Source organism: Pygocentrus nattereri, chromosome 3 (assembly GCF_015220715.1).
Source record: "Pygocentrus nattereri isolate fPygNat1 chromosome 3, fPygNat1.pri, whole genome shotgun sequence".
In the NCBI taxonomy this organism is placed as follows: domain Eukaryota; kingdom Metazoa; phylum Chordata; class Actinopteri; order Characiformes; family Serrasalmidae; genus Pygocentrus; species Pygocentrus nattereri.
The window spans coordinates 3,668,508-3,682,313 of record NC_051213.1 but is presented as its reverse complement, the minus strand read 5'-3'; the positions used below and the strand labels follow the sequence as shown (position 1 = coordinate 3,682,313).

The window sequence follows — 13,806 nt, the reverse complement described above, 5'->3', positions numbered from 1 at the left end:
ACTCTGTTTTATTTACTGTTTTATTGTTTTGAAAATACTAGAAAGCAGTTGGAGCTGCATGTTTATGCATGAAATGTGCCATATAAATGTAATTATTGCTACTATGATGAGTAGCATTAGTGGTATTATTCATGTGAAGAGATTTGGCTTTAAATTAATAACCATAGACATACAATGAATTATTTACACAAGAGTTAAATAATCATAAAGTGGCAACAGAATAGCAAAACCATGAAATGGTACTAATAGAATAATAAAGAGAGGAACAACAGAACAGTACAAATAAAAAACAGCAGAAGTTGGAATCCAAATGTGCATAAAGAAGATCTTCAAAAACTTGAAGAATGAGAAGAAATCAGTTCTACCGTGGTTTTAAGGTCTGATTGTAAACCTTAAATCAGCTTTTCCAGGTGAAAAGTTGGTATTTGGACCTTTTCATAACCAAATGATTTAAAACAGAGCAGTAGAGTAAAAGCCTGGAGGCAAGGCGGGGTGTGTGGAGTCAGTCCACCTTAGAACAGATCATTTCAGTGGATTATGGCTCAGTTATGTTCCCTGACTGAAGGTACTGAGATGTTCCCCTGAGGGTCCCACCCCAGTGACAGTTTAGGACCTTAATTTCTGAGAGTACAAAGAATAAATTGTCCTCTCAAAACTTGATAAGAGGTGTCTTTGTTTTCACATTCTTCTCTAATTTTATCCTTTTGAAAAGAGTTTTGCTTTGTTTGAGCGTCCCATCTCAGCGTTGCCTTTGTTTGCCCTTTTCCTGCCATTTTCCACTCCAAATCATAGCAGTGTTATTCCACGTCACCCCAAAGTGCACAATCATTACATTCCAGCTCATCCACATTCACCAGTGTTATTTATATCACTTGTCCCCTAATAAAATATATGCAATATATAGTGATGTAACACATCTTACAATCCTGGTTCATTTTCTGTCCCTGCTTGGACCCCCTGTCCTACTGTCCTGTGACAAAAATAAAACTGATCATTGGGATTTAACTGTAACCCACAGAAGCTCTTTCCAGTCCTTCCTTTACTGTATTTATATAGTAAAGTAAACAATCAAGCATCAGACTTAAATGACATAAACATGTCAAAAAAAAGAAATGTATGTTCTCATTATTTATGCTAGATCAGGAGTCGCAGCCTAACTGTTAAGAAGAGCCCTTTTGTCCTTTCAACAAAAATCTAACCGCCTTGGGAGCCACGTTATATCTGCATTTTTACCAGCTTGTCTCAATATGTGCTAATGTTGTAGAAAATACCATATAAACTAGGCTAAAGAATATAAACAAAAACTCAGACTGGCTCTGCTCTGCTTTAAGCTTTAACTCAGCTATAGCTGCTTTTCTCACATCTCTGGCAGGAACATTTTCCTCAAAAGTGGAACATTGTCTCATAATATGTTCCTCAATGTTTAATTTTTATGAGGCTGAAGTCGCTTCTCATTCGCCAGCTTCTTGTTAGAATTTTCCCGTTCCACCTTAAATGGTGCCAGAATGTAACTGCTGCATCATTTAAGGTCGAAAAATTGAACGAGAAGCTGGCGAATGAGAACCTGACTCCAGCAACTTTTTAGTGTTTGTCAATTTCTCGTTGCCGATTAAAGGTTTCAGAACAGCTGGATTTATTATAAACACTAATCAGTCAATTCTTTTCTAAATTATCAATGTTTGTCTTAAACCTCTCTCTCGTTGCTGTTTCATTAGCTACTAGCTGGGTGAGATTGGTGTCTGTGTTGCTATGGTGACAAGCCATCTGCGCTGATCTTCATGGTTAAAGGGTGAATCAGCAGTTCTACATTAACTCCAGCGTTTAAGACCATTTACTGTTAAACTCCCAGGTCTATACAGAAATAATATCATAGCAGCTCATAACATATCGTGATGAGCAGATTAACCCCTTTCCACTACAGCACAAACAGAATTCCTGAGTTTCTATTCAGAGTAAAAGGAAATTGCACATTTGAGTTGGATTTGGTTGAGGTGGTCCTCATCTGCCAGACATTACGAGTTGCCTATTCCAACAAGCAAAGCCACCAAGAAGGCGATGTTTCCGAGGAAGAATGTGACCAAGAGAAGACTTTCTGTTCTCGTCTGTCAAGAAACAAATTCATGAATCACTCGATGCTTCATATTTATCACTGCATTAATTGTATACAAGGTTTGATCACCTCTCATTGATGTTTTGTTATACTGGACGCTAAATGAGTTTTGGCATTGAATTCAGCATTTTAATCTCTTAAAATGAATACTAATTCGACAGTTCATAAGCAGTCACTTAAACACTTAAACATGAATGAAAATAAATTCAAATAGTTACCCGGTCTGAGTCCTGATCCATGACATCTGAAAAGAAGTGTTGGTGTAATTTAGAACATTTGTTCACATGTCTGAAAGCACAACTGGTTGAATATGTAGGCTGTGAGATACAGGCAGTACATTCAGAAATCATATTTACAGTCTGACTGTAATAATTGTGGAGTGATTTTAATCCAGTATGAATCTGCAGTGTGTGTAGTTTTACAGTCTGACTGTAATAATTGTGGAGTGATTTTAATCCAGTATGAATCTGCAGTTTGTGTAGTTTTGCAGTCTGACTGTAATAATTGTGGAGTGATTTTAATCCAGTATGAATCTGCAGTGTGTAGTTTTACAGTCTGACTGTAATAATTGTGGAGCGATTTTAATCCAGTATGAATCTGCAGTGTGTAGTTTTGCAGTCTGACTGTAATAATTGTGGAGCGATTTTAATCCAGTATGAATCTGCAGTGTGTGTAGTTTTACAGTCTGACTGTAATAATTGTGGAGTGATTTTAATCCAGTATGAATCTGCTGTGTGTAGTTTTACAGTCTGACTGTAATAATTGTGGAGTGATTTTAATCCAGTATGAATCTGCAGTGTGTAGTTTTACAGTCTGACTGTAATAATTGTGGAGTGATTTTAACCCAGTATGAATCTGCAGTGTGTGTAGTTTTACAGTCTGACTGTAATAATTGTGGAGTGATTTTAATCCAGTATGAATCTGCAGTGTGTAGTTTTACAGTCTGACTGTAATAATTGTGGAGCGATATTAATCCAGTATGAATCTGCAGCAAGTGTAGTTTTACAGTCTGACTGTAATAATTGTGGAGTGATTTTAATCCAGTATGAATCTGCAGTGTGTGTAGTTTTACAGTCTGACTGTAATAATTGTGGAGTGATTTTAATCCAGTATGAATCTGCAGTGTGTAGTTTTACAGACTGACTGTAATAATTGTGGAGCGATTTTAATCCAGTATGAATCTGCAGTGTGTGTAGTTTTACAGTCTGACTGTAATAATTGTGGAGCGATTTTAATCCAGTATGAATCTGCAGTGTGTAGTTTTACAGTCTGACGGTAATAATTGTGGAGTGATTTTAATCCAGTATGAATCTGCAGTGTGTAGTTTTACAGTCTGACTGTAATGATTGTGGAGTGATTTTAATCCAGTATGAATCTGCAGTGTGTGTAGTTTTACAGTCTGACTGTAATAATTGTGGAGTGATTTTAATCCAGTATGAATCTGCAGCGTGTAGTTTTACAGTCTGACTGTAATAATTGTGGAGTGATTTTAATCCAGTATGAATCTGCAGTGTGTAGTTTTACAGTCTGACTGTAATAATTGTGGAGTGATTTTAATCCAGTATGAATCTGCAGTGTGTAGTTTTACAGTCTGACGATAATAATTGTGGAGTGATTTTAATCCAGTAAGAATCTGCAGTGTGTAGTTTTACAGTCTGACTGTAATAATTGTGGAGTGATTTTAATCCAGTATGAATCTGCAGCGTGTAGTTTTACAGTCTGACTGTAATAATTGTGGAGTGATTTTAATCCAGTATGAATCTGCAGTGTGTAGTTTTACAGTCTGCCTGTAATAATTGTGGAGAGATTTTAATCCAGTGTGAATCTGCAGCGTGTATTTTTACAGTCTGACAGTAATAATTGTGGAGAGATTTTAATCCAGTATGAATCTGCAGTGTGTGTAGTTTTACAGTCTGACGGTAATAATTGTGGAGTAATTTTAATCCAGTATGAATCTGCAGTGTGTAGTTTTACAGTCTGACTGTAATAATTGTGGAGTGATTTTAATCCAGTATGAATCTGCAGCGTGTGTAGTTTTACAGTCTGACTGTAATAATTGTGGAGTGATTTTAATCCAGTATGAATCTGCAGTGTGTAGTTTTACAGTCTGACTGTAATAATTGTGGAGTGATTTTAATCCAGTATGAATCTGCAGTGTGTAGTTTTACAGTCTGACTGTAATAATTGTGGAGTGATTTGAATCCAGTATGAATCTGCAGTGTGTAGTTTTACAGTCTGACGGTAATAATTGTGGAGTGATTTTAATCCAGTATGAATCTGCAGCGTGTGTAGTTTTACAGTCTGACGGTAATAATTGTGGAGTGATTTTAATCCAGTATGAATCTGCAGTGTGTGTAGATTTACAGTCTGACTGTAATAATTGTGGAGCGATTTTAATCCAGTATGAATCTGCAGTGTGTAGTTTTACAGTCTGACGGTAATAATTGTGGAGTGATTTTAATCCAGTATGAATCTGCAGTGTGTAGTTTTACAGTCTGACTGTAATGATTGTGGAGTGATTTTAATCCAGTATGAATCTGCAGTGTGTGTAGTTTTACAGTCTGACTGTAATAATTGTGGAGTGATTTTAATCCAGTATGAATCTGCAGCGTGTAGTTTTACAGTCTGACTGTAATAATTGTGGAGTGATTTTAATCCAGTATGAATCTGCAGTGTGTAGTTTTGCAGTCTGACTGTAATAATTGTGGAGTGATTTTAATCCAGTATGAATCTGCAGTGTGTAGTTTTACAGTCTGACTGTAATAATTGTGGAGTGATTTTAATCCAGTATGAATCTGCAGTGTGTAGTTTTACAGTCTGACTGTAATAATTGTGGAGTGATTTTAATCCAGTAAGAATCTGCAGTGTGTAGTTTTACAGTCTGACTGTAATAATTGTGGAGTGATTTTAATCCAGTATGAATCTGCAGCGTGTAGTTTTACAGTCTGACTGTAATAATTGTGGAGTGATTTTAATCCAGTATGAATCTGCAGTGTGTAGTTTTACATCCTGACTGTAATAATTGTGGAGAGATTTTAACCCAGTATGAATCTGCAGTGTGTGTAGTTTTACAGTCTGACTGTAATAATTGTGGAGAGATTTTAATCCAGTGTGAATCTGCAGCGTGTATTTTTACAGTCTGACAGTAATAATTGTGGAGAGATTTTAATCCAGTATGAATCTGCAGTGTGTGTAGTTTTACAGTCTGACGGTAATAATTGTGGAGTGATTTTAATCCAGTATGAATCTGCAGTGTGTAGTTTTACAGTCTGACTGTAATAATTGTGGAGTGATTTTAATCCAGTATGAATCTGCAGCGTGTGTAGTTTTACAGTCTCACTGTAATAATTGTGGAGTGATTTTAATCCAGTATGAATCTGCAGTGTGTAGTTTTACAGTCTGACTGTAATAATTGTGGAGTGATTTTAATCCAGTATGAATCTGCAGTGTGTAGTTTTACAGTCTGACTGTAATAATTGTGGAGTGATCTGAATCCAGTATGAATCTGCAGTGTGTAGTTTTACAGTCTGACGGTAATAATTGTGGAGTGATTTTAATCCAGTATGAATCTGCAGTGTGTGTAGTTTTACAGTCTGACTGTAATAATTGTGGAGTGATTTTAATCCAGTATGAATCTGCAGTGTGTAGTTTTACAGTCTGACTGTAATAATTGTGGAGTGATTTTAATCCAGTATGAATCTGCAGTGTGTAGTTTTACAGTCTGACGGTAATAATTGTGGAGTGATTTTAATCCAGTAAGAATCTGCAGTGTGTGTAGTTTTACAGTCTGACGGTAATAATTGTGGAGTGATTTTAATCCAGTATGAATCTGCAGTGTGTAGTTTTACAGTCTGACTGTAATAATTGTGGAGTGATTTTAATCCAGTATGAATCTGCAGTGTGTAGTTTTACAGTCTGGCGGTAATAATTGTGGAGTGATTTTAATCCAGTATGAATCTGCAGTGTGTAGTTTTACAGTCTGGCGGTAATAATTGTGGAGTGATTTTAATCCAGTATGAATCTGCAGTGTGTAGTTTTACAGTCTGACTGTAATAATTGTGGAGTGATTTTAATCCAGTATGAATCTGCAGTGTGTAGTTTTACAGTCTGACTGTAATAATTGTGGAGTGATTTTAATCCAGTATGAATCTGCAGCGTGTAGTTTTACAGTCTGACGGTAATAATTGTGGAGTGATTTTAATCCAGTATGAATCTGCAGTGTGTAGTTTTACAGTCTGACTGTAATGATTGTGGAGTGATTTTAATCCAGTATGAATCTGCAGTGTGTGTAGTTTTACAGTCTGACTGTAATAATTGTGGAGTGATTTTAATCCAGTATGAATCTGCAGCGTGTAGTTTTACAGTCTGACTGTAATAATTGTGGAGTGATTTTAATCCAGTATGAATCTGCAGTGTGTAGTTTTGCAGTCTGACTGTAATAATTGTGGAGTGATTTTAATCCAGTATGAATCTGCAGTGTGTAGTTTTACAGTCTGACTGTAATAATTGTGGAGTGATTTTAATCCAGTATGAATCTGCAGTGTGTAGTTTTACAGTCTGACTGTAATAATTGTGGAGTGATTTTAATCCAGTAAGAATCTGCAGTGTGTAGTTTTACAGTCTGACTGTAATAATTGTGGAGTGATTTTAATCCAGTATGAATCTGCAGCGTGTAGTTTTACAGTCTGACTGTAATAATTGTGGAGTGATTTTAATCCAGTATGAATCTGCAGTGTGTAGTTTTACATCCTGACTGTAATAATTGTGGAGAGATTTTAACCCAGTATGAATCTGCAGTGTGTGTAGTTTTACAGTCTGACTGTAATAATTGTGGAGAGATTTTAATCCAGTGTGAATCTGCAGCGTGTATTTTTACAGTCTGACAGTAATAATTGTGGAGAGATTTTAATCCAGTATGAATCTGCAGTGTGTGTAGTTTTACAGTCTGACGGTAATAATTGTGGAGTGATTTTAATCCAGTATGAATCTGCAGTGTGTAGTTTTACAGTCTGACTGTAATAATTGTGGAGTGATTTTAATCCAGTATGAATCTGCAGCGTGTGTAGTTTTACAGTCTCACTGTAATAATTGTGGAGTGATTTTAATCCAGTATGAATCTGCAGTGTGTAGTTTTACAGTCTGACTGTAATAATTGTGGAGTGATTTTAATCCAGTATGAATCTGCAGTGTGTAGTTTTACAGTCTGACTGTAATAATTGTGGAGTGATTTGAATCCAGTATGAATCTGCAGTGTGTAGTTTTACAGTCTGACGGTAATAATTGTGGAGTGATTTTAATCCAGTATGAATCTGCAGTGTGTGTAGTTTTACAGTCTGACTGTAATAATTGTGGAGTGATTTTAATCCAGTATGAATCTGCAGTGTGTAGTTTTACAGTCTGACTGTAATAATTGTGGAGTGATTTTAATCCAGTATGAATCTGCAGTGTGTAGTTTTACAGTCTGACGGTAATAATTGTGGAGTGATTTTAATCCAGTAAGAATCTGCAGTGTGTGTAGTTTTACAGTCTGACGGTAATAATTGTGGAGTGATTTTAATCCAGTATGAATCTGCAGTGTGTAGTTTTACAGTCTGACTGTAATAATTGTGGAGTGATTTTAATCCAGTATGAATCTGCAGTGTGTAGTTTTACAGTCTGGCGGTAATAATTGTGGAGTGATTTTAATCCAGTATGAATCTGCAGTGTGTAGTTTTACAGTCTGGCGGTAATAATTGTGGAGTGATTTTAATCCAGTATGAATCTGCAGTGTGTAGTTTTACAGTCTGACTGTAATAATTGTGGAGTGATTTTAATCCAGTATGAATCTGCAGTGTGTAGTTTTACAGTCTGACTGTAATAATTGTGGAGTGATTTTAATCCAGTATGAATCTGCAGCGTGTAGTTTTACAGTCTGACTGTAATAATTGTGGAGTGATTTTAATCCAGTATGAATCTGCAGTGTGTGTAGTTTTACAGTCTGACTGTAATAATTGTGGAGTGATTTTAATCCAGTATGAATCTGCAGTGTGTAGTTTTACAGTCTGACTGTAATAATTGTGGAGTGATTTTAATCCAGTATGAATCTGCAGCGTGTAGTTTTACAGTCTGACTGTAATAATTGTGGAGTGATTTTAATCCAGTATGAATCTGCAGTGTGTGTAGTTTTACATCCTGACTGTAATAATTGTGGAGTGATTTTAATCCAGTATGAATCTGCAGTGTGTAGTTTTACAGTCTGACTGTAATAATTGTGGAGTGATTTTAATCCAGTATGAATCTGCAGTGTGTGTAGTTTTACAGTCTGACTGTAATAATTGTGGAGTGATTTTAATCCAGTATGAATCTGCAGTGTGTAGTTTTACAGTCCGACTGTAATAATTGTGGAGTGATTTTAATCCAGTATGAATCTGCAGTGTGTAGTTTTACAGTCTGGCGGTAATAATTGTGGAGTGATTTTAATCCAGTATGAATCTGCAGTGTGTAGTTTTACAGTCTGACTGTAATAATTGTGGAGTGATTTTAATCCAGTATGAATCTGCAGTGTGTAGTTTTACAGTCTGACTGTAATAATTGTGGAGTGATTTTAATCCAGTATGAATCTGCAGCGTGTAGTTTTACAGTCTGACTGTAATAATTGTGGAGTGATTTTAATCCAGTATGAATCTGCAGTGTGTGTAGTTTTACAGTCTGACTGTAATAATTGTGGAGTGATTTTAATCCAGTATGAATCTGCAGTGTGTAGTTTTACAGTCTGACTGTAATAATTGTGGAGTGATTTTAATCCAGTATGAATCTGCAGCGTGTAGTTTTACAGTCTGACTGTAATAATTGTGGAGTGATTTTAATCCAGTATGAATCTGCAGTGTGTGTAGTTTTACATCCTGACTGTAATAATTGTGGAGTGATTTTAATCCAGTATGAATCTGCAGTGTGTAGTTTTACAGTCTGACTGTAATAATTGTGGAGTGATTTTAATCCAGTATGAATCTGCAGTGTGTGTAGTTTTACAGTCTGACTGTAATAATTGTGGAGTGATTTTAATCCAGTATGAATCTGCAGTGTGTAGTTTTACAGTCCGACTGTAATAATTGTGGAGTGATTTTAATCCAGTATGAATCTGCAGTGTGTAGTTTTACAGTCTGACGGTAATAATTGTGGAGTGATTTTAATCCAGTATGAATCTGCAGTGTGTAGTTTTACAGTCTGACTGTAATAATTGTGGAGCGATTTTAATCCAGTATGAATCTGCAGTGTGTTGAATTCCCCCTCATGCTAATAGAGCAACAGAAACTTTTCTATTGATATTAATTCAGCTCCAGTACAGCAAATGGCTGAAGATTTTACCTTTTTTCTTCTTTCTCTGTTGGAAGTCGTGGAGTAAGAAGAAAAATGCCTCCCAGGCCACGAACCCCCCCATAACCTTTGGAAGCCACTGCTGTTCAGAACTGTCCACCAGCGCTAGGCCTGTAAAGATTGCTGCCACTGCAGAGAGAACGACTTATGATAAACATATCATAGAGATAAGAAAAGGCATCTCAGTTCTGGCTCCGCCCCCGGCTCTGAATCCTCATTATTAAAACCAGTTTTAACCTGTTATTGTAAAGATTTCTGAAAGTGCTTTATGCTCACTACACTTCCAATGTGCAATATCACAGTAATCCCAAACTACGTGCTCACAGTGATAATAGGAATAACGCTTTATTTGCATTTTCATACCTGCCAGTCCTTTAATGGCTAGGGCGTTGATGGCGTGCGCCCAATTAAAAATGTACCTCCTACAGGTGAAGAAGAACAAAACAAGTTAAGTTCAGATGGTGCGTTTCAAATTTCAGCTGTTTGGTGTAAGTTTGCTTCTGTAGTTTAACACTGGAGCTATGAGGCTACCAGGTAACAAGAGTATATACCCCACCAAATAGCATGATGCTAACTATGTTCGAAATCATCTCCCACCCTTTGGAGACGGTGTTTTCCACTGTGTGAAATACCCCCTGGATTTTGGGGGGTTCCACGTTGTCTGGTTCCTCCAGTGTTAGCTGGCTGCCAACTCCCTCGCCATAGCGACGCTGATGCTTCAACATCAGTAAATGTCTGTTCATCTCCTCTTCTGTAACGTCTCTGTTCTAGTGTGGTTCTGCGCTCTTCCTCACAGTAACTGAGATCTTCCTCATCTCCTCTTCTGTCTTCAGCGTGAGAAATGAGGAACAGTCGCTCTTCACTCCAATTTCCCCGGAAACTGGGCGAGTTTTCAGGTTTACAGATCTGCTGCAGCTCATTGTAAAATTTTTCAGAGGAATCCGCGCAGAGTTGCGGTTTCTAGACTATGACGGACCAACTGGGTGAACTGATCTGCTACACCGCCACCCTGAGGCAGAGCAGAGCTGCAACTGTAGTTAGTTAAGAATACTGTAACATAATAATATAACATCATAATTTGGATTTTGTCACATTCAGGGGATGCAAGAGGTTAATCAGTTGGTTCCGGACCCCCCAGGACCCCCCGTATTTTGCATCTTGCTGTCATTGATACACCTGGACTAAAGTACACCACAGCTAAAAACAGCAGGAGCTGCTAGTCCTCCCAGCATGGTTGGGAGAGTTAACATGTATTAGATTATTGATTACCTGTTAATGTAATCTGTAATATAATCCCAAGGATCATTTTCATATTTTATCATATTAAAATAATGTAATCAGATTACTTTTCATTACTTTTTAAAGCCATGTAAATAAAGATGATTATCACTTCAAGAAGACCTTTTCAGCAAGAATTAACACGAGTCTAACACGAAACTGCAGTCTTCTATGAAGCTAAATGGTAGATTATAGGTGACTTCCCTTTCTGAGCTTTCTACTAAAGTCCAGTCTGCTAGAAATCGTCTTTTAAGACCCCTCATCCATAAAAGGCCTGTACTGGCTCATAAGGTTTTATATCTGTGCGCTGCTCCGCTTGCGGTGACATTCATTGACGTCCCTAACATTTCAGTGTTTCCACACAAACCAATACGCGTCCTACGAGTTTTAAAAGCCACTTATTTTACAAGCAACTAAATAAGAGCTGAGAGTTTAGTTACCAAAGGTAGTGGTTGCTTAAGTGATCCTATTAGTCCCACAACGGGGAAATTTCACCTCCACATTTAACCCACATTGAAGTGAAACACCACATACACTCTAGTGAGCACACATACATGCACACTAGGGGGCAGTGAGCACACTTGCCCGGAGCGGTGGGCAGCCCAATCCACAGCACCCGGGGAGCAGTTGGGGGTTAGGCGTCTTGCTCAAGGACACCTCAGTCATGTGCTGTCGGCTCTGGGGATCAAACCGGCGACCTTCCGGTCACAAGGCTGGATCCCTAACCTCCAGCCCACAACTGCCCCATGACTGCCCCATGTAAACAATTAACTACTCTAACAGAACTACATTTCTTGACAGAATACTTGTCTTTTATTATTAATAATAACTTAAAGAATGATATTAAAATACACAGTTTCTTAGATTTTATGTTAGCTGCTGTTTTATGACAGCAATAAGCCACTTGAGGCCGTGCGTTACAGTGATTTTATCACAGGGAAGGTGGGTTTAACTCCACTTCATGTCGTGCCTAACAACACCCTTCCCCGCCTTTCTTGCCTTACTGTTTTAGTAATCACCCTATCGTTGTACGTGTTATCTGATTACTGTTTTTTACTGTAACTGTAACAACACAGATCCCTTTTTAATATCCTGATTACTTAATTCAATTACGTGTACTTCGTTACTACCCATCCCTGATGAGGTCTGTTTGATATGATTTGAGTCGAGTTTGGTGTTTTAGACATGCGGTTTCTATGATGCTAATGGGAAAAAAGCATCTATTATTTGTTAACTACATTGGAATAGAATTAGAACAGAATTAGAACGTAACTTTATTGTCCTGCAAACGCAGGAACGTCATCTGTGATTTCACTAGTTAATAATTAACAGTACACAGAATATATAACATCACCAAATACGTGAAATGTACAAGAGACAGGCATCACAGAGAGGTGGATCAATGCCCTGAAGAACATTTGTTGAGAAGCTTGATTGCAGTATCGGAGCCAAAGATCCCTTATAGATCTGATCATTTATCAGGCAGCCTCGTGAGCCTCGTGCCTCCAGTGCAAACACTAAAGAAATGAACTTCAGGCGAATGAACACACTCAGAAAAGAATCTGTTGCTTGAACTTAATTCAGATAAATCAGACTCGAGTCGAGTCAAAACACAGACGTTGTCACCTTAGCAAAGTTTAATTGCTGATGGAAAAAAACATCCGTGTAATTTATTCAGGGTTCAGTGGAAACGCATTCATTTTTAAATTTATTTTTAATTTTAATCTTTTTTTTTTGTTCACTTTACATAACCCGTGGCTTAAAGACAACAGTTAATTTAATGTTGACATATTTTCAGTTTGTAAGTCAAACAAACCTGTTGGTAACACTTTCCATGAATGTCAGGTTTGTAAGCATCTGTAAACACATTCATAACCTGTCATAATGCATTCATAAGGAATCATAAACATGGCTATAAATATTTATAAGAAATGCATTACACGTTATAGCCACATTTATTATGCATTGCTAACAAAATGCATTATAAGTAGTGTTCATAACAGATCATAAGAGCTCATAAGCTGTATTAGTCAGCTCTAAGTAAAGTGGAGCGTGCTGGACTAAAGCCTCCTCCAGGGTTTAGACTGAGGCTTCAAGTTGAAGAATTTACTGAAGGATTTACTGAAACACTAAAACACAATAAAGCTCATTACAGGCTTCAAATGTCAGAGTTTAAACTAGAGCAACATCAGAGTTTCACCCAATGTGGGAAAGTCAATGTTCACCACTGTTAATGTTCACCACTGTTAATGTTCACCACTGTTAATGTTCACCACCGTTAATGTTCACCACCGTTAATGTTCACCACTGTTAATGTTCACCACTGTTAATGTACACCACTGTTAATGTTCACCACTGTTAATGTTCACCACTGTTAATGTGCACAACCGTTAATGTTCACCACTGTTAATGTTCACCACTGTTAATGTTCACCACCGTTAATGTGCACCACTGTTAATGTGCACCACCGTTAATGTTCACCACTGTTAATGTTCACCACTGTTAATGTGCACCACTGTTAATGTACACCACTGTTAATGTTCACCACTGTTAATGTGCACCACTGTTAATGTACACCACTGTTAATGTTCACCACTGTTAATGTGCACCACCGTTAGCCTGGCACTGACTTAACACTGCATATCCAATAAAACACCAGCAGAAACCAGCATCACTGTACTGTAGTGTAGTGCAGTGTATTTTCACAGATTGAAGGGTTCTTGTACTTGACATTAGAACCAGTGAGGGAACAAATTACAGTGACAGCACTATCAAGTATAACATGGCTATAAAGTGAATTTCAGTGTTATTTTTATTCAAATATTTCTAACCATGTTTATAATGCCTTATGAATGCAGTATAACTTGTTATGAATGTGTGTATAGATGCTTAAAAACGTGACATTCATAGAAAGTGTTACCAAGTGGTTTAGAGATACCATCACCCCCCTACCTCTCATTTTGGGGTCCGCAGCGGAACATGGCAGCGATTGGCTGTGCCAGGCTGAGAATCATCACCAAAACGCCCAGTACAGGATGAACTCCCTGTTCACACACACACACACA

At 37.4% G+C, this 13,806-nt stretch overlaps 1 protein-coding gene across 1 annotated transcript in view; it reads right to left on the bottom strand.

The window, feature by feature from the left end:
• Window positions 1-1,772: 1,772 nt before the first annotated feature.
• zgc:163022 (putative ferric-chelate reductase 1) overlaps window positions 1,773-13,806 on the bottom strand; it is a 34,157-nt gene continuing 22,123 nt past the window's right edge. The window contains exons 12-16 of the mRNA XM_037536726.1: window positions 13,694-13,785; window positions 9,827-9,885; window positions 9,455-9,592; window positions 2,329-2,354; window positions 1,773-2,102 (exon numbers count right to left, since the gene is read on the bottom strand). Of these exons, the coding sequence (XP_037392623.1) occupies window positions 2,013-2,102; window positions 2,329-2,354; window positions 9,455-9,592; window positions 9,827-9,885; window positions 13,694-13,785 (405 nt within the window). The 3' untranslated portion in view covers window positions 1,773-2,012. The remainder of the gene's footprint in view (window positions 2,103-2,328; window positions 2,355-9,454; window positions 9,593-9,826; window positions 9,886-13,693; window positions 13,786-13,806) is intronic.